The sequence below is a fragment of the Pygocentrus nattereri genome, chromosome 4 (assembly GCF_015220715.1).
Source record: "Pygocentrus nattereri isolate fPygNat1 chromosome 4, fPygNat1.pri, whole genome shotgun sequence".
Classification (NCBI taxonomy): Eukaryota; Metazoa; Chordata; class Actinopteri; order Characiformes; family Serrasalmidae; genus Pygocentrus; species Pygocentrus nattereri.
The window spans coordinates 43,910,558-43,934,720 of NC_051214.1; the positions used below are offsets into that span (position 1 = coordinate 43,910,558).

Here is a 24,163-nt window from a genome sequence, read left to right on the forward strand (position 1 = left end):
CTTCTGCCTGATGATAGCTGGGATAGGCTCCAGTGCCCCCCTACAACCCAGAAGGAGAAGCAGCTTAGAAGGTGTGTGGTTCCTATCACCGCTACTGTGACCAATTTACATCTTAACCATTTAGAGTTTTTTTTTTAAATGGGTGGGATTTCCCTTTAACCTACAACTTGTCATCAGTCTGTAGGGAATATATGGGCACTGCAAGAATGCAAGTGCATCAAGCATTTTACAACTGTTGTAAGCTTATTACAACTATAATTTAGACTAACTTTCCAGGCCTTTTTTGTTTGTTTCATGTCATTTTAGTAAGTCAGACTGCATTGGCTGATAATGTTGCTTGTTGTAAGAAGAATAGTTGACATGATCCGCCAGTGTAGTGAGATAATCTGACTTACTAAAGTTCAAGTCAGGCTTTATTGTCATTTCATACAGAAGCACACAGTGAAATGAAACAACGTTCCTCCAGGACCATGGTGCAACGCAGGAACACAAGTGTGAGACGATAAACAGTGCAGACAATACAGTACAATAAATAAATACGAAACACAGGCTGTACACGTTACTGAGAGTATGTCGAGTTGTGCAAAAGAAGATGTAACATACTATGACATACTAGCAGCTTAGCAGATATCCTAGCATATATGAGCACAGCAGTCACCGAGGTAGCAACCAGAATACAGTAGTGATTCTAGCAGCTAACTACGTTAAGATGTTGTTATATAAGAAATGTAAGTATTCAGATCTACAGTCATGTCAGATGAAGTGTTTCAGTGAAATGAAGTGACCTTATTTTTAGTGTTCCATAATTTGGAACTGCAAGAAGTTGAAAGTGAATTAGTCCCACATTGTTAAGTATGTGTGTTGTGTGTGTGTGTGTGTGTGTGGGTCTGTGTGAGTGTTGTGTATGGGTGGGTGTGTGTGTGGATGTGTGAGTGTTATGTATGTGTGTGTGGGTCTGTGTGAGTGTTATGTGTGTGTGTGTGTGTGGGTCTGTGTGAGTGTTGAATGTGTGTGTGGGTCTGTGTGAGTGTTATGTATGTATGTGGGTCTATGTGGGTGTTATGTATGTGTGTGGATCTGTGTGGGTGTTATGTATGTGTGTGAGTGTTATGTATGTGTGTGAGTCTGTGTGGGTGTTATGTATGTGTGTGAGTGTTATGTGTGTGTGTGTGTGTGTGTGTGTGTGTGTGTGTGTGTCTTTGTGTGGGTGTTATGTGTGTGTGTGTGTGTGGGTCTGTGTGTGTGTTCTGTATGTGTATGTGTGTGTGGGTCTGTGTGGGTGTTGTGTATGTGTGTGTGGGTCTGTGTGTGTGGTGTGTGTGTGTGTGTGCGTGTGAGTGGCAGTAATGCAGCTGTTAGATGTTGCCACTAGATGTAAGATAACTGCTAGATGTCGTTATACTGAGTGTGGGTGTGGACTACTCTACCCACCAGTTAGATCTTTAGTTTCATTTCAGTGCTGAAAGTGAAAGTGAGCTTGTGCTGTGCCTGAAATCCTGCAGGTCCAGTTCGTTTTCTTCGACTGTAAGAGCACAGATGAGAACACTGGCTGTGCTTCGTAACGAGGATTAAGGGTCAGAGAGGTGGACTGTCGATCTCCTCCTCCTCAGTGCTACTCGGGCAGAATGAGTTGCTCACGTTTCTTCTGGCCGTTTTTCTGTAGGTCCAGCGTCAGAGTGCTGTTTGAACACGACCACCGTATTAGCAGCTTTCAAGGCGTGATCATCCGCCGTTTAGCAGCACAGGCGCCTGTAGAGGTGGTAGAAGGTGATGGTCAGCATGATGTCAAAGTGCTTTTCTGTCCCATCGTCTCCCGCGCTGGGACTGATATCCAGGCTGTTCTCTCCCGGATTAAAGGTAAGACAGAACTCAGTAAGGCTCCACCTACAGACTAAAACTCTTGGTAGTGACATGAAACGGTGGGACTGCAATTTTTGAATAGCGTTTTTATAATTGAAAATTTAAATTGATAAATCTAAAGCTTTCAAAAAGATCCCTTCAAAAACAATATGTAAAAAAATTAAGATTAAGAGACCCTTATTAGTCCCACAATGGGGAAATTTCACCTCCGCATTTAACCCATGTGGGCAGTGAAACACCACATACACACTAGGGGGCAGCGAGCACACTTGCCCAGAGCGGTGGGCAGCCCTATCCACAGCGCCCAGGGAGCAGTTGGGGGTTAGGTGTCTTGCTCAAGGACACCTCAGTCATGTGCTGTCGGCTCTGGGGATCGAACCGGCGGCCTTCCGGTCACGAGGCTGGATCCCTAACCTCCAGCCCACGACTGCCCCAGAACAAATATTTTTACAAGTTCAAATTTAGAGTTTAGGGTTTGGGACAGACACGTTCCAATAAAAAGGAACCTATAAAATGATAAATTTGTGTATATTTAGTTTCTTACTGTCTCAAATAATAAGGTCTGAATATTTCGTCATTCTCTTAAATAGTAATTCTACTGTAGGACCGCAGTTTAAACTAATTAGTACAGCGGTCCCTATACAAACAGGTCAGATTTGAACAGCCTTGATAAAGTGATGTTTTATTGATATTCTAAGTGAAAATCCTCTACAACAGGCATGTGAAACTAGGAACCTTCTGGGCCAAAGTGCCGAGATTAGCTTTTACCCTCATCTATCACTAAGGCAGTGTGCTGAAGTCTGCAGCGTTTTGTCCCACAAGGACTGGATCCTGACATACGTGCTCTTTTTACCATATTGAGGTAAAAAGAAAAAGGTCCTTTTGATGGAACTTTTATCTCACATTTTCCACTGGCTGCTTTATTAGGATCATCAATTTAATTCTGAATAGGAGTGGGTAGAAGATCTGGCGACTGGGGAGGCCACTGAAGTGCACTCATTCCAACTCAGTATTATGTTCATATTAAGCAACTCAGTATCATGTTCGCAGAACCAATTGCAGATCATTTGTGCTTTATATATTGTTAATGTGTCACAAAACACACAAATACACGAATTATCTAAGTTGCTTATCCTTCTGGGTCATGGGGGTGCTAAGGCCTATCCCAGTCAATAGGCGGAAGGCAGGAAACACCCTGGACAGGTCGCCAGCCCATCACAGGGCAGATGTCAAAACAATACAATATGTTTTTTTCTGAGCATATCATGTATGTCCTCAGCAGAACACTGGCCACCTGCATGTTTTACTGCTAAGAGAGCAAAAATAGCTCCATTTAACTGGATTTATTGCACCACAGTGTGCATTACTCCTTCTTTTTTCTCAGTTCCAGCTGATCATATGCCTGAAAAATAAATATTTTGACATATCGACTATTGTCACAATTTCTGAAAGTATCAAGATATTATATTTTTGCCACATCCCCCACCTCTGCTTACGCTTTGTGTAAACTCTAGAGAGTATTCTGCATAAAAATCCCCAAATCCTTGCAGAATGCTTCTAGTTGTGTGAAATTCTTTGCTGTCTCACACTGTGTATTCGAGATCTAGCCACAGGTTTTCAACAGTGTTCAAGTCAGGGGAAAAAGTTTCAGCTTGCATTCACGATAATTGCTAATGACAGTTCTTGACCTGCCCAACAAATTCGAATGAATCACTTAAGACCTGTCAAGTTTATTAAGTGCCGAGACTTGGTGTCCAAACTTTTGCACAAGCCACAATTACATTTTTTATTTTTATGCTAATCAGATTTAAAGTATCATTTGCACAAATGATTAGACACCTGGTAAAATTATATTTAAAAAGATATGTATCTATGCAGTAAAAGTTTATTTATACGCATAATATTAATGCTAAGATGTGATTTTATAGATGCCAATGTGTTAATTTAACCTTTAAACCTTTGTAGTTATCAGCCAACAACTGAATCCGCGTTACGTTAAGTGAAATGAGGTGTGCTGGTGATGGAATTGAATAAATCTTTGCAATGGGTGGAGTGCAGCGAGAAGTCAGGGACCAAACGTGTGTCCTTCTAACTGTATTCTTTTAACCAACTTTTTAATTGCAGTGTATTTGTATATGTTTAATGTCTTGCATTGTGTTTGTGTTCATGTTCTATTTCATTTTTTTCTGAAGTTATATAATGTTTTACTGTCATAACTGATGAGATTTGTGTCTTTAATCACTTATTTTGGATCTGTACAGCTGGTCAAGTCACCATTGTGATAGTGCTGCACCATACCCTTGATTCGAGGGCCATTATACCAAGCAGCAGTGTATATGAGAGTGAAGGGGTTATTCTTGTGGACTTCCTCTTCTCTGAGGACCAAGGACTGCTGGAATGTCAGAAGAACAGTGAAGCATTTGACAGGACAGCACATTATTTAAATCAACTGGCTCCCCAGTCTTCTGTAAGTCAGAATGTACTTATGTAATATTTGCAAAGTTGCTTATGAATTAATGTTGTTTGATTTTTTAACACATAAACAAATTATGGTCTCCTCTGTTGCAGGTAATGGGAAGAAAGGGAAAATTCCTGCTTTTGACCGTGGGGTCCTTGGTCCTTTGGTTAATGTGGCTGGACTGGCGTCAGGGGTCTTGTCACACTGTCGTTGGAGTGATTAGTGGCTTTATTAGTGGGGCTGTTGGTGGATTTAAGAACACGGTAAATGGAAGACTATATCCTGCCCTTATTGGTGGGATAACTGGAGGGATTAGTGGTGCAGTTATTGGCAGTCTAGTGTAACACTGGGGTTGTTGGTGCGCAGCTTTTAAAACTTAACCTCACTGAAGCTGCAAAATGAGGATTTCATGCTGTGTCAAATGAGAATATGAAACATTCTAAAACAAATAGATATTCTGAAGGAAGCTGATCTTTGGAAAGCTGTCCTAAATGAGAACTAATCTTACAGCATTATAACCTCATTTCACCCGCACTTATGGAATAGTCAGTCAGTTTTTGCAAGCTGTTTTTCTCTCACCTTAATAAACATTTAACCCCAGGAAGGACAAAAGCTATTTGATGGTGAAGAAGTTTTCATGATCACCATGATGCTTTTCAGGCAAAGCAGGCATACAGACAGAATACCAACAGGAAACAGTGCTTTTACAAGAACAAAAACCCAAGGCTTCAGTGAATAACATAGAGAAAGATTGTCTGTAGACATCAGAACTTGTACGTAATGATTATAATGATATTAAAACATCTTGTATCACTCTAAACAACTTCAAATGGGTGTTTTATTTGGTTTTGACTTATAACATGCTTACAAACTTGCTCAGATTTACTTTTGTACAGTATTTTTAGCCATAAGACGGGGGATTTTCAATGTGTAGAATTCCCTCCATACCACTAGGTGTCAGCAATTTGTTGTACAAGTCAGAGAAACCTCAGCACAGCAGCTTCTGGGCCTCAGTGAATTCTATCTAATTTATGAAACAAAACCTGTTAGCTGCCTGTATTGTCTAGTCATAATTGAGTTTTTTTGTGGGGAAGAGTTTAGCATCCTAACAATTCACAAATAACAAATGATACATTCAAAATCGCTTTACAGAAATCTGAGTCCGAGATCCAAATGGGCAAGCCGGCAACAACAGTGGCTAGAAAAACTCTGTAAGAGCCACCCTCCTCTGGTCGACACCGGACAGCAAAACAATAACACAACAAGAGCAATATGAAAAAAAAAAAAAAAATAGACAATAAATATACAATAGTGTATGTGGAATAAAGGAAAGAAACAAGTCTGTCTTTGGACCAACGTATTTAGATTAGTCAATGATAACCGATGACAGAAGTATTTCAATTAGCCAATAACCGCGGCCTATCAGAGTAACAGTTCAAAACAGATCTATGAAAACCTGTGTCTGCTGTTAGAAGCATATCCGAGTGAAAATAAGAATTAAATCCATGCCAAACAGTGATGACTGTTAGAAGCCTATCATGTTGACATGTCAGTATGAATATGTAGAGAATCCAGTATAGTTTGAGGCAGGTGAACACTGTCTAGGATGAAATGGTTCTAGTTAAGAGTCCCCTTGGGCACCAATGTCACCAGTGGGGGGGGGTGGCATGCAGGTGATTCTTTCTGCACTGCAGGAGAGAGAAGAGAAGCTCCATGGTTGGCAAGCAAATTAAATTTTGAGAGGTTGACCACACTGTGACTGTCGCTCCTCCTCCTTCCTTCTTACGTCCTGTGACTTTCCATCTCTACCTTATGTTTCCTGTGAAGTTTTTACACTCCACCACTGCCCTGTTCCTATCTTCATCAGTCACATCTTTCAGTTCATCCTTTCTTCATCAAGGGGGTCCAGCCTCCTACCTAAACGCAGAAGCTGCCCAGAGTACCAGCGCAATTTCTCACAGACTCTGTCAACTTCTACAGTTCAACTCTTCTCATAACACAACTATGTGAAGGTGTGGTCGGAACTTGCATATCTTCAATTAAGAAAGAAAGTGACAGCTGTCATACATTCAGCAATATAACATGTGAGTACTGTATCATATGAAGGCTGTAACATTTACATCAGTGGGTGTAATTCTTAATACCAGGCCACACTGGTGCCAGAACAAGGATCTTGAGTTCTGTGGCACTTGTTGTGGTGCAGACACAAAGAAAAGTAATCACTTTAAGGAGCAGATGTCTCTGGTTTGGCAGGGTTCAAGACCAGGCTGGAAATTATGAGTCTTAGTCTGCCACCTCAGATGTCCTCGACTGGGTGGATTGCTGCAGTTTGTTTATAGGAAAAATTCAGTCAATGCTAAGCTCATAACATGACTTAGCTATGGCTTGCTTTCAATTAGGAGTTCATAACACAGATCAGTTCACTGAATAACAAGCACCATGGCAAAAATGAAGCAAGTGGAACACCACTCCCACTCTTCATATTCAATTAAAATTGACCTATGAGATACATACATATACCTAGGACCTCCACATACTCACACAGAGTCAGGTGCCAGTGAAAATTTGTTCACAGTGGTGGTTATAGGAACCAGATGTCTAAAGCATCTATGCCTGGTTGAAGAACTACATGCAGGTCATTGTAAGAAAAAAAAGAAAACTTTTTTTGTTATTGTTATTCAGACTTACCTCTTACATATAATTCAGAAGAACATTTGTATTTTAGACATCACAATCCCTGGTTCCTATCGCCACCACTGTAATGAAATTATTTATATCTCAATTACTGAATATTGCAGAAATTTAGTTTCAATTCCCCTATAAAATGTAACAGGACATTCAAAATTTTCAGAATGCCTTTTGCAATTTGTGTCCTTGCTGGGTTCTGATCTGTCTCAAACTATAGCACATGAGGAAAATTAATGGCTGGTGATGATGGCCACATGATGGCCCCACACCATACCTTACTGGCCCATTAACCTCTTGTTTAGAAAAAGACAAGCAGGGTCTTCCTAGTTGTGGTTGCACACCCCACCCCCTGTCAGCTATGCTTTACCTCGGCGATGACTTTAACATTTGGCTTGAGCCAAAACATTCTTGCCGGGACCACACACGAACATACACAGGAACTAAATGAGTAGGAAAACTAGGCCAGGCGGGTGGTGAGGAGCACGGACTGCCACACAAACAAAAGGGATGTGCCTCTCAACTGCGGGCCCTCTCAGTGTGGGCCAGCTGGATCCTCCAACAAAAGCAAATACAGCTATAAAATATAGACTGAGGGAACAGCCCTGGAGATGGGCTACCATGATGTAAGTAAATATGGATTGCATGTGGGGCGGACTGAATAGCTCCTGCACTGTAGGGGGCAGACAGAGAGCACACCGAACAACAGGACTGCTGGACACTGTGGAACAGCATCAACAAGCCAAGCAGTCAAACAGTCATTAATCTGAAATGATACAATGTAGATACCGCTCCTCATTGACGCAAAGAAAAATACTATGTAATATTTTGATGATACTAGGTTATGATTATTTCCATGCTTGTGTTAAAAGATACTGTTAATTATTTAGGTGTTTCTTAGCTATTGACAAATCTCATGTTAATGCCCACTGCAGAAATAATTTTTGCATAAAGTCTAATAGAGACATTTTCCCCCTGTCCCAAATGTAGTCAATCAGCCTTTAGCCTTGCACTGGAACTATTATTATATTATATATTGCATTATTATAATGCAGCTAAAAAGAAATAGTAGCATAGGCCTATACCATACTAATTTGCCTCATGAGAACTGCATGCCTAAAAGGGACAATAGAGAAACCCTCTTCTGATCATGGCATATTCTGATGCGGAATATGCTATTGTAGTCATATATCTTCAAATTGTCAGGATAATGGGGAGAATGATAGTCAAACAACAGAAATTATTCATAAGGTGAGGAAAAAAAGCTAAAGTTAGCAAGGCAGCTGACTATCTAGATGATTACTTTAGTTAAGATCATTTGTTCAGGCCTGAAAGAGTAAAAACATCTGTCTGGTGTCCACTTTGTGCTGGAAGACATTCTTTCTATTTTCTTTATGAAATTAGTAAGCGTAGAATTTAGACACACACACTAGGGGGCAGTGAGTACACTTACCCAGAGCAGTGGGCAGCCCTATCCACAGCACCTGGGGAGCAATTTGGGGGTTAGGTGCCTTGCTCAAGGATACTTCAGTCACAGTATCAGCTGAGTGGATTGAACCGGCAACCTTCTGGTCACAGGGCTGGTTCCCTAACCTCCAGCCCACGACTGCCCCTGTAAGATGATACAAGGTAAGAGTTGGCTTAGTTGTATTTACTAGCCTGTAGCTCAATGGCTATGCTAGCAGTGAAGATTGGTTGACACCACAGGAATTCCACATGGTTCTATTATGTATTTGTGTATGCTGGGTAGTGTAGTGAACACACTGGTTAGTGAAAAATGTGAAAACAATGAAAAGACAAAATGAATTTTGTCAAGCTGCCCTGTTAAAAAATGTCTTGTGCTGGTTTATTGTGATCTGGTGCTTGGCTGGTGCTGGTTTTGTGCGTTTATCATACCAGTGTCCAAAACACAACAGCTGTTATGCTGATGTTGAACAGCACTGCTAGCTTTGGTGGTGATCAGCATAACAGCTTCCATTGCTGCTGACCAGCATACCAGTGTCCACAATACAACATATGCTGGTTTGCTATATGCTGCACATAACCACTTGACACGGTTACATTATTTGTTAGCTAAATAAACCTTGTAGCTCCAGTGCAAAACTAAAGAAGCAAACTTCAGACACCAAACATGTCTTGACTACTTGGCTACTATTTTGAAGTAAGTTGTGGAAGTTGTGCAAATTGGCCTTAACTTAAGAGTTTGCTTTAAGTCTCTATCATTATTGGCTGGGTTAAACTTCAGTGTATGAGGCCCTCTTTGGTGTTGGATTTCAGCGCTCCCAAATGCAAAATTATGAGCAGACTTCACAGTTCGCTTACTGTCAGCATATTTCACCCCACTGATTCACCCCAGAGGACCCTGACACAGTGATTAGAGTGGATCAGCAGAGACCCAGTGAAGTCCTCCACCCAGCCAGCTGACAGCACAAATTCCTTTGGCACAGATGTACACAAGGCGCACACTAAAAAGGCACAAGATGTTCAGCAGATTATTCATCACTGTTCCCGGAGTTGTTTTCAACCTGCTGTCACAGTAAAGTCAGCTCAAAAAAAGTATAGTAGCACTTTACTTGAGCCCTGCTACATAATATTGACATAACCTTGCCAATAACATCAGGGAAGATGTTGCTATGATTTTGTTCAGTACTATAAGAGAGTTTTGTTACCTTTACCATTAATTCTCATGACATATCATAATGTTTGATGTCATGACAGCTAACTAGAGTACACTATATAATATAATGTACATGATATAATGTGTAATGACAACTACAGACGTTCTGTGACATGCTTATGTCAGTGTTACCTAGTTCCTAGTGAAGTGTTACCAAAGGTATTTACAATGTGTGTGAATATTTGCATATGATAATTTTGATAATGATTTTTTATAAAATGGCCACATAAATATTGTACATTCATGCATCATCCCATGAAATAATGCGCAGAACAACACTAAATAATTAGCACTTCACATGTTGTGAAAATGGAAAATATAACATCATATCTAGCATGAACTGAAGTACATTGAACATATTAAACTAATTGTTATTGAATAAAGTCTCCTTGCACCTTACTGTCAGTAACATCAAAAAAACAGATGTAGGTCATAAGTGCAGTGGGCCAAACAAAAAAATCTCTTCCTGCTCAGCCCTTGTCATAGGAGTGCATATAAAATAGGTCAACTGTGAGTTGTAAGTAGGGGAAAGTATGTAGATCCTACCAGAGGAAGCACGTAAATTCTGGCCATGTGACGCCCTCCTGCTGTCCAAACGCACTGGACCACGTCTCACTGCCCGCACATCACAATCAAACTTCTTTGGCAACCAAGTTGTGTGATCCTGCGGTTTTGTGAGGCTGGAGTAAATGTCAGGATAAAAGACATCTTTTCAGTATGAGGAATATAAGAATTTATGCAGTTCAGAGTAGCATGACTCTTTACTTGTTGAAGGCCTATTCATGCTCCACCCATAAGTGCTTTTTTTTTTCACAAAAATTATTGTTAGGGTGGACAAGCTTTACAGAAATTTGGCAAAAATCTCATTCATTCATAAGAAGATGAAAATGCAGTTTGCTTACATTTTTGTAAATCATACACATTTCAACATTACTGAAGAAATACCTCAGTGGAGAGACCCCTGGCAGTCAGAGATTGTATTATACAGCTGCTGTGAATAGGGGTAAACACTGAATTTACCATCATGTTGATGGAACATTACTGGAATTACTGTAGTTTTGAAAGTGAAATGTTTTCCCATTCTTGCCCATTCTTCAACTGTTCAGGGTCTCCTTTGTCATATTTTTCAATTCATAACACACCCAATGTTTTCAGTTGGTGACATGTCTGGGCTGCAGACAGGCCAGTTTTGCTCCGGGACCTTTTTAATATTTACATTTATCACATTTGGCTGACTTACAATTTGATCATTTTACATAGGTAGGTGGGGATTGAACCCAAGTTTACAGTGTAGAAGGCAGAGGTGTTAACCACTACACCAACCAACCCCCACTTTTACCACCATTTTACAGCAGAATGAAAATGCACTTGCCATTTGCAGAAAAATAACTAGTAACTAATCTATTTCTATCATTTATTCATTTTCAAGCAGAGCATGGCTACGTTGCAGAGCAAATATATAGCACTTAAGCTGTTCCTTCAACTTGTGTGAAGTTTCTGTTTCACACAATGGAAGTCTATGAAATTAAAGCCATCCTCTAAACAGACGTTAAAGGCTCCCATTATGTTGATCCAAATCAAAGCCAAGCTTTGACTTTTGGCAGGGAAAAATGGATGAACTCACCACTATCCTACATTCAGACTTGGCTCTCCAACAGGACAGCAGCGTTAACTTAGTGATTTTGATTACTCATTTAATTTAATAATAATAATACAGAGCAATCCTTCAGTAATACTTACAGAATGAGGTTTGGCATTGTCTTGCCTGAATAAAATGTCATCTGAATGGCAGCATATGTTGCCAAAACATATATATATATATATATATATATATATATATATATATATATATATATATATATATATATATATATATATATATATATATATATGTTATTCAGCATTAATGGTGCCTTCACAGATGTGCACGTCACCCATGCCATGTGCACTAATGCACCCCATACCGTTATAAATACTAGCTTTTGAACTGTGCACTGATTACAAGCTGAGAGGTCTTTAGCCCAGAGGACACAGCGTCAATAATTTCCATGAGCTCAGGCCCAGAGAAGGTGGCAGCATTCCTGGATCCTGTTTATATAATGTTTCTTCTTTGGGTTTTAGAGTTTTAACTTGCATTTGTGGATGAACTGTGTTCACAGACAACGTTTTTCATAAGTGTTTCTGAGCGGATACAATGATTACCATTACAGAGTCAGGTCTGTTTTTAATGCAGTGCCGCCTGAGGGACCAAAGATCATGGCCAGCAAAAATGTTTTTTGGCCTTGCATACTGAGATTTCTCCAGATTCTCTGAATTTTTTAATGTTATTATGTACCATAGACGATGAAAAGCAGAAGTTTGTTATTCTTGAATTGTTGCACTATTTGCTTGCGCAGTCTTTTACAGAGTGATGGATTGCTCTTCACTTCTGAAAGACTCTGCATACTTTCGGCAGTTAGTCTCAGTCTTCAACAACTGATTAGGTGTGCTGCTGCTTTGCTGGAATGTAAACCTGCAGTCACCCTGGCCCTTTGTAGATAAGATGGGGCAACCCTTATGAAGCCTATACAATATAGCAGTTTGGTGAAAAGATGCAGATGGGTCTGCAGTACACTTACATGCTATCCAGAAAAGGGCTTTCACTTCTTTTGCCTTCTTAAGCCAAAGTCCAGCTGGGTTGATGAAAATGTCTGCTATGAATAAAACTGGAAGCAGAAGAACAGGTCACCAGCTCAATACAAACAAGATCAGCAAGTGTGTGTCTTCCAAAGCTAACTGAGTTGTTGTTGGCAAATTTATTGTATTTAGCACTTCACTTTTGGAGTAGGTTGAACAGGACCTTTGCCAAAATTCTGTAAAGCTAGTCCAACCTAGCAACAGTAGCTAAGAAAGATTTGTGGGTGGAGTGTAGATCGGTCCATGAAGTGAGTTCTTTCATGAGGTAAAGTACTTAAGCGTATGATGACTAATGTTTGGAGGCCCCAGGAGTCAGCCAAACATTTAAGAGTGCTCATCTCACCAGCTGATGCAAATTACATAGGACATACAGTTCAGTCAAGCTGGAGGCAGTACGAGGAGCCATTAGGAGTCCTGAGTCCCAGCCTCAGAAATGAGTTTGTGGTTAGGGGGGCCGTCAGAAAGAGGCGTCTCTGTGGTCTCCATCGTATGGAAGTCATTCTCAATACAGCCAAATAAACCAGTTCATTTTCATCCATTGTGAAATAAGGCAGTTTTATTACGGCTCTGCGTAGGGGTTGCCTTTTCACTTAACAGCAGTTCACATAGCACGTTTGAGTCTGGACTGTGGCACAAGGCGCCATGAGTTTTATGTGTTGGTGAAAGGACTAGGCAAAACAATTCAAGTGGACTAATTGCATGCAATGTGTGTTACCAAATGTCTTTGGCTGCTCATGCTGGACAGGAATTGTAAGTGACTAAAGAACAAGACATCTACAGACAGTTGCTCTCATATTTGGTCTTGGTTGAACAAATGTGTTTATCCTCCATATTTCTAACAGCTGTTGTTCCACTCAAAGTGTCTTCATGTTTTTTTGTGTCATGGAAAATTCCACCTTCTCTAGAAAACCTGCTGCTTTGTTAAAATAGTGACAGCTGAGCAGATGTTATTCAAGTGAACTTGTCTTTATTTTTGTGGAAGGTGCGCAAAAATGGAACATTGCTACAAATAATGCTCTTGGCAATATATTGTTCATACTTGCATTGGTGCCATACAGCAGTCTTGTTTTTTTGGCGTTTCACCCATATTTATAGATTACAAAAACAAACACTTGCTGGGTTCTTCAGATCATTTAGAAAGAACAATAGAACAGATTGTTTAGAAAGAACAAGAAACAATATAATAACGAAATAAGCAGTAAATTTGGTTTCTGGAAATGTGGTTTCTGCCTAGTTCATGTTTACAATACCATGCAAAATTTCTTTTGGTGTCATTTAAAAAACCCCATATTCTACAATTTTCTAGTACTTTATTTTTTCCCTGAAGTTCCATTTATGACAACTTTATGGTTTTATGTATCAGAAACAATCATTCATTTTACATGACCGTTATGCAACCTCTGTTGCAAATAAACATGCTGTTTTTTATTACTGTGCCTTTAAGGATAAGGGGGACAAAGCCTTTACTAAGGGGGTCTGGAAGCATGCCCCCCCCCAGGAGAATGTTTTTAAAGGCCTCAAAATATCTGTTCACCATAAAGTTTTTGAGTAATAATAGGCAGAAAATGTATTTAAAAGTGGTTGTTTGGTCAAGCTGGCACACGGAAGATCTGCCTCTTCAAAGTGTATTAGTGCACAGATCTTTTATGACTTGATCACAGATCAAGCAAGGACATTAAACTCAAGCAGTGCTGTCTCATCTCTCTTAGATAAGATGCTAAATATATTATTCAACTACACAGATTATAGATTAATACAGACTTAAAACAACCAGATAGAGTGTGATTTTGTTCTGTAGTTGCACATGTTTAGGTGTCACAGGCACAGTGGCATTTGATAGCAATTCGTTTTCTATACATTTCTACAAATTCAGTGTTAATTTCAAATGAAAGCTTAATCAACACACTCATTTTCTTCATGACCACTAACATTTATCAGACCTGCTTCTTCAGCTCTGTCAGTCTCCTTCAGCGTCTTTCTCTCTTCCTATCTTTAGCAACATGTTATTTTTCATTAAACCCAGATTTACAAGAGGATTAAACTCAAAGATTAATGAGTTTAAACTGGCATAAATCTTCTCATCTGACTGGCTTTCTGTGGAGTTGCCACCCCTTAATTACTGTCTACAGATTGATGATTTCAGGGATATAAAACTGTATATATTTGGCTAAAGACTCCCTAAAACTGGCCTATCAACATCCCTGCTTTAAGACATGTGATATATGCAGATAAGCTCTGTTCTGATTGGCTGTGCTGTATTGTGTTATTCTAAAAGTAGCCTAGATTGAAACACTATTTCAATGATTGGTTGCTGTAGTCTGAATAGTTGGACGTATGTAATGATTATATTTTTGTTTTTGCTACTTAGTTTTCATGTATGGACCAGGAGTGAATGGCACGTTTTGAAACTTTAACAATAGATATATGAAATTCTTTTTTATAAAATAATGAGAATAATGAGAAAATTCAGTTTTCCATGAAATGGGACCCTTAATGGATAAAATAGAACAAAACAGTCTGATCACGAAAAAGGTGATGTCAGCTTCGTAAAATTCTTTTATCATAGAGTTTAAGATGTTAAATCAATGATGTTAACTTAAATATCATCTGATACCAGGATGACAACACATTGCCTTTTTAGGAAAATACATTGACATTTAATTTTATTCATACTTTTTACAAATCTAAAAGTATAATAACAAAGACATTAAAGTAATGCTTTAGCGAAAAATCATATGTACACACCTTTCCACTCCATGTCAGATGTAGTCACGTAGTTAAGACATGTTTCGTGTAGTTTAGTGCTGTGGCTGCTAGGCTACTGTAGCTATCAAATACTAGTACAAGTCAATAGTCACCCAAATCTTTTCTGTAAATTCAACTTCAAAATCTCAAGCAATAGCAGCCTCACAGCTTCAGTTCAAACTAAAGAAGCTAAATTTGGACAGCAACAAATGTCTGGAGAAAGTGGCAAATTATGTAAATTTTTGCTGAACTGTTCGTTTAATAGTTCCTTCATAGCTGGCTGCATCTGCTGTGAGTCATGATTACTGATTTTCAGTTATAATGTATTTATTTACTTTGCCACTAAAGTGTCCTCTTTTTCAGCTTGAAACAGCTTTGACTGCCCTGTCATCAGGGCTAACATCTGGATTGGTTCTCCATCTTGCACATTTCTAAGGGCTCAGAGCTAAAATATTAGCTGTGTGTGGCTTGTTGAAACAAATGTGCTTCATGTTTGAGGACATGACTCTGATTTCTGAACTCCAAATGCAGCCAAGCCTCTGTCCTGGTTTAGTCCATGTTCCTGTTCCTTTATTCTCTATAGGAGTTGCTGGCTATAGGCCCATGCATGCTTCTTATACCATATAGTTGGCAGCGCACTGGATCCATCAGCATATTCATACACATTCCATTAAGTTGTTTAATACACACTAGATCAAGTTCTTCCAGATTTAGGTCAGCAGATTTACATAAAATAACATTAAAGACATCCATCTCACTTCTGACTATATTCTATTGAACGCTCAGAAGTTGCCAGCTCTAATACTATAATGTTATATTAATTATTTTTCACTTGCAGCTCATTGAAACAAGTGGAGAAATTCTGTCTAAAGATTCAAGATCTTGCAGATTCTAAACTTTTAATCCATATCTGTGTTTGTAAGACATTTTATTATGATTAAAATTTGATTCAGAGCTTTTGTTGTGTGTACAGTCTTGGTTTTCAGAAAGAAAACCATTAAAAAGTTACATTTTACCCAAGTTTTGCTAATTCTTATGACTTCAAAACAGAAAAGGACAAGACTGGAATGTAATGAATTATTATGCACAGTACCATGCAAGTCAGAGACCAACCTTCATTTAATTAATTTCCATCCAAAATGACCATCAAGTACAACTCAGTCATTTTTATGCATCTAGAAAAAAAAGCAGAATAGACAAATAGAGCATGTGTAGCGCTGTGGTGGAGTGACGAGGAGGCAGACACGTGCAAAGACAAGCGAGATTTATTAAAGGCAAATCCAAACTTGGGGTCAATACAGTCCAGGGTCATAGAGTTAAACACGGATCGAACGGGGTAAAAACATGACGAAAAATAAACACAGGGATAAACAAACACCAAACAATCCAAACACTACAAACCGCACAAATAATACAAAGACAACCAAACAACTAGGAAAAACACAGGGCTTAAATACAATCGGGATAACAAGACACAGGTGGAAAACACAGGTGGTAACAATCAGGGGCAGAGTCTGGAAACAAGGGGGCTGGACTGGGAAGATAAATTAAGGCACATTGACATATAAACTAAAGCACATGGAAGACCAAAACATAAGCACATGGATAACTGGGAGGGGCCAGTCATGACAACAAGAAAAAGCATGAATAGACAAACAGGAGTGGTGCACAATTGCTTGGAGGAAAATATCTTTACATAAACTTACATTAAAAGTAAAAAATGTCTTTGATCGCTCTTGTAAAGTTATCATATTGGAAGTTTGTTTACAGAGCAAATTCAAACAGAAAATAAACAACAAAATATAATATCAGACTTCTCAGTATTTAGTATTTAGTCTGTCCACATTTCAAAGAAATCTGTATATTTCCTTTTTTCTGACACTGTATAATGAATTACTTGGACTTAATGGACTTGACAGGAAATAAATGGGTAAACGAATGAAATAAACAAGTTAAATTAGTTACTGTAAAACTTGAGAAAATGTACAAGTTGTATTTAATGTGATTCTGTCAGCGACTAGATACTAATACAGCATCCATTCATAGGATTGAATTACTCTCTTCCCACTGATGCTGGCTCTGTGCTGAGTTGGACAAGACAAAGGGAATGAGCAATGGGAAAACAATGCTGCCTGTTCTCCACCACATGACTAAAACAAAACAAAACAAAACATATAATCCTGATTGTCTAATGCTGTTTTATGTACTACATAGATATCATACAATGAGTTGCCAGTTTATTAGGTACCCTTATTTGGCCATTTTATCAGAAACGCCTGCTTGCACCTTTTATTTTGGTTTACAAGTTCTGACTGTATAGACTTTCTTTGACTGCACAGTGTCTTTTTTGACCATTCCTATTGGTCCATTCATCATGGAATTTTCCTTCTGTCATGTTAAAATGATGTAGAAAAATAAAATAAGAGATTCATGCTTTTCTTTGGACAGTGACAACGTAAATACATGCAAATGGACATACACACATACTGTACATTCATATGTAGGCAGATATGTATGCAACTCAGTGTAACATTCAATGGATAAAAGTCTGGATGCAGGTTTTGTGAGACAAAAATAGTGTATCTTTCATTTCCTCTCACTCTTTACATCTCACAGGAGCCTTGTAACATTTACATTTCTCTTCCATACAGCCACTCCTTTACCTCCCTGTCCTGCTCTTACAGGGTTTTTGGAGTTTTCAGAACCTTCAGCTTTAAAACAATGATAATAATATAAGGTTTCCACCACCTGCAGCTGTATTAACAGCGCCTGACCTCCTTTCTCCAGCGCTGCAGCACCATCTGGACCTTGTTAGGGTTGGGGTTGCCAGTCATGTCCTGCCCCTCCCCTCGAGTTCCTCACAGGCAACCGCAGGATGATGAACTCAGCAGAATAGCCGAATGATCCAGGCCCCTCAGTTTGGTCCCACACTTCCATTCTTCTCTAATTACTCTGGGAGGGCTCCGCTGAGGGGCTCCTGCAATTAAACACGCCTCTGCTGTCTCCCCTCAGTCTCTCCTGCTGCAGTGAGTGGGTTTATAGGAACTGAACTCAATGACAGCTTTAGATCCTGCTGGCCAGCGTCTCAGTGTGTGCCTACAGGCTATGCTGTCCCTGCAGTGACACTGGGCAGGACAGCAATGTGGAAATGACCTTACGTAACAGTCAGGATGTTTATTTCGGTAGCTAAATGTTGCTCTTAGTCCAGGACAGAGTGACACAACGTCTGACTTCCGGGAACTGGACTGTAATATGTTTTCAACCACCACAGCAGAGGGCTTATTACTGTTTACTGTCTGTCTATCTATCTATCTATCTATCTATCTATCTATCTATCTATCTATCTATCTATCTATCTATCTATCTATCTATCTATCTATCTATCTATCTATCTATCTATCTATCTATCTTTGTTTGTCTGTCTTTCTGTCTGTCATCTCATTATTTCTTCCTGTTTGTATATGTCTATCTTCCTCCCTAACTGTTCATCCATCTATCTATGTTTAGTTGTCTGTCTGTCCTGACCTGTCTCTATTTTGTCTTTTCATTTGTTTGTCTATGTCTGTCTCTTTACCTGTCTGTCGATTGATCAGTTCTGTTTGTCTTTCTATCTTTATATCATCAAATCAAACCAAATTTATTTGTATAGCACTTTTTACAAATTATGTCACAAAGCAGCTTCACAGAATTCCAGAAAAGACAGAGTTTTAACAAGAATGAAAAAAAACCCAGGTTGGCAAGCCAGAGGCGACAGTGGCGAGGAAAAACTCCCTCAGATCTGAGGAAGAAACCTTGGGAGGAACCAAGGCTCACAAGTGGGGACCCATCCGCCTCTGGTCAGACTACCTACAAATGATTATACTAATAATATTAATAGCAGTAATATTAGTAGTAATAGCTAGGAGTCTATGAAAACTTCAATGTAGGGTGTGCAGCTAGTCCAAGGTGGGTGGCGGTAGCTGGGTCATGGGCAGCTGGTCTGAAGTGGGTAGCAGGAGAGCTCGACAGTCAGCCATCTATCAATGTCCGGCTGGACATGTGGGCGGTCGTATACTCGGAAAAAAGGTAGGGAGATGGAATTAGTTTATTCTGTTTGTTTGTACGTAAAACAGGGAATGTGAACATTTTCAGAGTGCGGCTTACGACTTCAGCAGATCTGACTATGACAGCTTAACTAAAAGGAGAGAACCAGAAGGACACACAGACACGGGAGAACTCTGTTCTTGAACAGTTGAACAGTCTGGCATCCCTCCGCTCCACTGTCCACAAACCTGAGTGACCCAGTGCAAGCAGTGGGATGACAGCACCAGCGTCTCAGTTTACTATACACTCACCGGCCACTTTATTAGGTACAATTGGTCAATTGCTTGTTAACACAAATAGCTAATCAGCCAATCACACGGCCACAACTCAATGCATTTAGGCATGTAGAGGTGGTTAAGACAACTTGCTGAAGTGCAGACCGAGCATCAGAATGGGGAAGAAAGGAGATTTAAGTATCTTTGAACGTGCTGTGGTTGTTAGTGCCAGATGGGCTGGTCTGAGTATTTCAGAAACTGCTGATCTACTGGGATTTTCATGCACAACCATCTCTAGGGTTTACAGAAAATGGTCAGAAAAAGAGAACATATCCAGTGAGTGGTCAGTTGTGTAGACGAAGATGCCTTGTTGACGTGAGAGGTCAGAGGAGAATGGGCAGACTGGTTCGACATTATAGAAAGGCAACAGTAACTCAAATAACCAACCAAAACCTCTGAGGAACGTTTCCAACAGCTTGTTGAAAGTATGACACGAAGAATTAAGGCAGTTCTGAAGGCAAAAGGGGGTCCAACCTTTTACAAACAATAATAAAGTGGCCGGTGAGTGTAATTCCCTGTGTCCATGGACCCCTGGATCTGCTGCCTTTATCTAAGGGGGAACATTACCTACCAAAAGCTAAACTGAACAAGTGAGTTTTCAACCTAGATTTAAAGACTGAGACTGTGTCTGAGTCCTGAACATTTTCTGGAAGATCATTCCAGAGTTTGGGGGCTTTATAAGAAAAGGCTTCCCCCAGCTGCGGCAATGCTGCGAAGATGTAAAAAAGCTGTTCTAGTGATGCTGCCTATGTGTTGATCGAATGATAAATCTGATAAAATTATGATGCCAAGGTTTTTTGCTGCTGAACCAGGTGTAACTGGAAAGTCAGCGAGATTTAAAATTAAATCTGGTTATTTATTTCTTGCCAATTTTGGACCCAGAAGTAGAACCTCTGTTTTGTTACTGTTTAGTATGAGGAAATTACGTAACATCCAGCATTTCACATCATTTACACAGTCCTCCATTTTCTTTAATCTGTATTTGTCATCATATTTATCATTATAGACTCCTATTGGCATACGATTACATCAAATTGTTTTGGGACAGATCAAATTAAAATCAATTGGTTGTCACATGAAATTAACACATAAATCACTTGAGAAATGTGTATCTTTCTGAAGGCAGTAAGACCTTTAGCCGCCTTTAGTCAATAAATCAAAAGCGTCCAGGGAGAAGGGCGTTCATTGTTCAGTCTAAAATATAATACTGAGGATCTTCCCAGCAGCCTAATCCAAGTGCTTCTCAAATGCTTTTCCTCAAGTGGTTTGAAGTTGTGGTTTGCATTTGCTCCAATTATAGAGGGACATGAAATGAATAACAAACATTAGTCATTAGTCATTACGTTACATGAATAGTATGAATTCATTTCTATACAGAACCACTTCTTCATTCTATAAAGAGTTTGGCAAAACAGATCCAGGTCATGTGACCCAAAAGCTACAACAGTAAACTACAGACCCCTTACAGATCACCTGTGTAGAAAACATGCCACAGTGGTTTCACCCCAAACAATCACAGTAACTCTACATGCAGTGTACATCACCACAGCCCTATTTCCAAGTCCAAGAGTTCTAAGGAAATGCAATTCATCCAGACTTGGCAGAGTCCCTTGTCTGAATTATAATTGGATTTTAATTTAATTTTACCCAGATCATTAATATTTAATCTTTTTTATAATGAAAAGAAAAAAAATCTTAGAAAAAATAACACAGACTCCACCTTTATTGCTTCTGATAAATGGGATCATTCCATTGGTCACAGCATTAGAATAACAACTTCATTCCTGTGCCAGACGCTATCAATGATACAAAATCAGTATTGTTTAGAGTCCAGATGGTTGGAAAACAAACTAAGCATCCTCACTGTAGTAAGGATGAGACTGTAGAGTCTGGGTGATTTTAGAGTTCCGGCCTCAAGCGTGTCCCAAATGAAATGTGTGCACCAAAAATATTTCTTTTGGACGTCTGTAGTTCACTAAAGTATTTGCGAAAAACTGATGAAAAACTGATAGAAGGTGATCAGAAGGTGCAAACCAACCATAGTATAAGTAGACCAATCAGCACTCCAGAAAGATCTTGTTATCAGCAAATTGACTGTTTCCAAAATTCTTAGAACATCCTTCTCCTTTCGGCTGGCTTAAGCTGCATAATTTCCATGCAGCCTGAATCTGAGCTCTATATATCTATATATATATATGTGTGTGTGTGTGTGTGTGTGTGTGTGTGTGTGTACTATATTTTTACTATGTTTATGCTACCCTGAGATTGTTAACAATTAGCTTGCCATTTTCACAGATACAGCTCCAGGCACAATATTATTTACACAATATTATAGGTCCCTGAGCACCAGCTAAAAATCAGTGCTGTGCCGAACAGGACCTTTACAGCGTCTGGACATCTGGCAGAATCTGGATTATGACCTTGTAGTTGGCTGGGTAAATTAGTGCAGGGTGCCAGAGGTGTGGCAACACTCAGGAGAGACTGTGTGCACAGCAGAACCTCCAAGAAAAATCAGGCGGACACCTGATGCCATTCTCTGGAGTTGCCTATTTAAACAGCTGTGCTGTGCTGTTAGTAACTCAGGCACTGCTGCAGCACTAATGGAAGAATGTATCATAATTTCTGCCCGACTGAAAACGGAGCTTTTTCACAAATTGTTCCTCTAAGAGCTAATGGCTTAGGCCTAGAACCCAAAAAAGTTTTTTAAAGCAATGGTTCAGCTAAAAACCTAATATGCATATTTTGTCCCCTTATTTCAAATGTATTCAGTTTGCTAAGACAAGTTCGGAGGTTTACTTCTTTAATTTTGCACTGAAACCATGAAGCTAACAGGTTTATAGCATTGTGCAAACTGCATTTCTGTGTGGCAACAATGAAACATGAATGAAAACATTGGCTGTCTATCTGTTTTGGGGTGATATGACCAATAAAATGGCATGAGATCCCTGCTGGTACACAGCCAGAGCTCTGCTCTGGGAGTGATTAACGAAAGTGGGCTGTGATCTGTGTGCATGTGTGTGTATTTGCGTGTATGTGTGTGTGCATTTCTGAAATAGAGAGAAACAGTCTGTCACTCTTGAACTCTGTTGTTTGTGTGCCTGTTTATTTACATTATGTCTGTCCCTCCTGCTCTATGTATTGGTCACTTGAACCTGGACTGTCTTGACCCTGATTTTGGATTTGCCCATAATAAATCTTGCTTGCCTCAACATCGCTCCCCATTGTTACAATCAGAATCATATCAGTACTGGCAAATTATTGTTTGAAAGAAATCTGCATTGAAAAGATTTTTGAATTTGACATTTGATTAATTAATTAATTGACTGAAATACTGCACTAGAATGTCTGCATTTCATTAAGTTGGTTTGACAAACTAGATTTTTCTCCATAGAAATGCATGGCATAATATTAAGAAAGATCAAATTTAGCTCCCTTAAGTGATATCACACAGGACATATTTCACACTACCCCTCATAAACATGATATACAAGCTCACATATGTACTAGCACATATATATGCCCACATTTAAGCAACCACCTGGGATAGCAAAGCGATGGCCAAGCAACACCTTAGTCACCTAGGATAGTATATTAATGGTATTGAAACATACCTGTGTTATGCCATAGCAATGGCCTAGCAACACCTTGACAACCACCAGGGATAACATGTCATTGGCCTAGCAACACCTTAGCAGCCACTTGGGATACCATAGCAAAATACAGCCAATTAATAGTTTAATGATTTATTTTCCATATATATAGTTAGGTATTGTTTTACTGTGTTAGCACTTTATAAACCTTTTTCTGATTATTCATTCATTCATTAATTCATCACCTAAGCTGCCCATCCTCCTGGGTTGCAGAGGGTGCTGGAGCCTTTTCCAGCGGTCAATGGCCGGAAGGCAGTGAACACCCTGGACAGGTTGCCAGTCCATCCCTTTTTCTAAATAGTCACTTAATTAATGGTTGTGGTTGGGACTAACTCAAGATCCTCAAATGTTCAGAAACAGTCCTTATTAGAAACATTTGAAGAAAGTAATATAGACCAATAAATCATGTTTTTGCATCCTTTTGAGAATGCCAAAGGAAGTATTCAACTCCCATTGACAATTCAACCCACACAGACAATTCAACCCACACTGACAATTCCCAGCTGTCTACTGTAACACATTAGTGCATCTGTTCACATTGAAGTGTGGCCCAGTTTCCCACTGAAGACTGGAGTTTTTCTGATGACAAAATATCAGCACTCATGATGAACCCCTATGACCTCTGACTGCTGTTTCCAATATTTTGTCAATATCTATGATAATGTTAGTGCAATATTAAGTATTCCTAAAGCAGTGATTGTTTCTTTAAAGACAGAACTATATTCAGCTGCCAATTTGGCTGCTGGCTATTCTGGCTTGCACCGAAATCAATGTCCATGTCTGGAGCTGCACATGATAGTAAATATTTGTATATTTTCTACTTGAGAGTACAAAAATACATGCATGAAATGTGTCCAACCTGGAAGAGATGGAAAAAAAAAAAAGGACTGGCTTCAGTGCCTGACTTAACATCTGGCGCAGTTTATTCTGGCACATATCATGTTTTCAAGAGAGGGAAAATATGACGCCCTCTTGCTTTTCAGTTTTCAGTGTTTCTGATCTAAGCACTGAGAAATCACCTGCAACGTGTAGTTTCCCAAATGACAAGAGCAGG

General features: G+C 39.4%; 1 protein-coding gene and 1 long non-coding RNA gene across 2 annotated transcripts; one reads left to right on the forward strand and one right to left on the reverse strand.

Annotated features, from left to right (window-relative positions):
• The first annotated feature begins 1,471 nt into the window (after positions 1 to 1,471).
• LOC108426276 lies at positions 1,472 to 5,138 on the forward strand. Its single transcript, XM_017695637.2, has 3 exons — positions 1,472 to 1,857; positions 4,122 to 4,327; positions 4,429 to 5,138. The coding sequence occupies exons 1-3, from the start codon at positions 1,626 to 1,628 to the stop codon at positions 4,660 to 4,662; spliced, it is 672 nt and encodes a 223-aa protein (XP_017551126.1). The 5' UTR covers positions 1,472 to 1,625; the 3' UTR covers positions 4,663 to 5,138.
• Positions 5,139 to 8,462: 3,324 nt separating this feature from the next.
• LOC108426275 lies at positions 8,463 to 18,189 on the reverse strand. The gene is made up of 4 exons (XR_001857762.2): positions 17,876 to 18,189; positions 12,299 to 12,385; positions 10,227 to 10,360; positions 8,463 to 8,615 (listed from the first exon to the last, which is right to left on the reverse strand). It is a non-coding gene; the product is annotated as an uncharacterized LOC108426275 (long non-coding RNA).
• Positions 18,190 to 24,163: the final 5,974 nt, after the last annotated feature.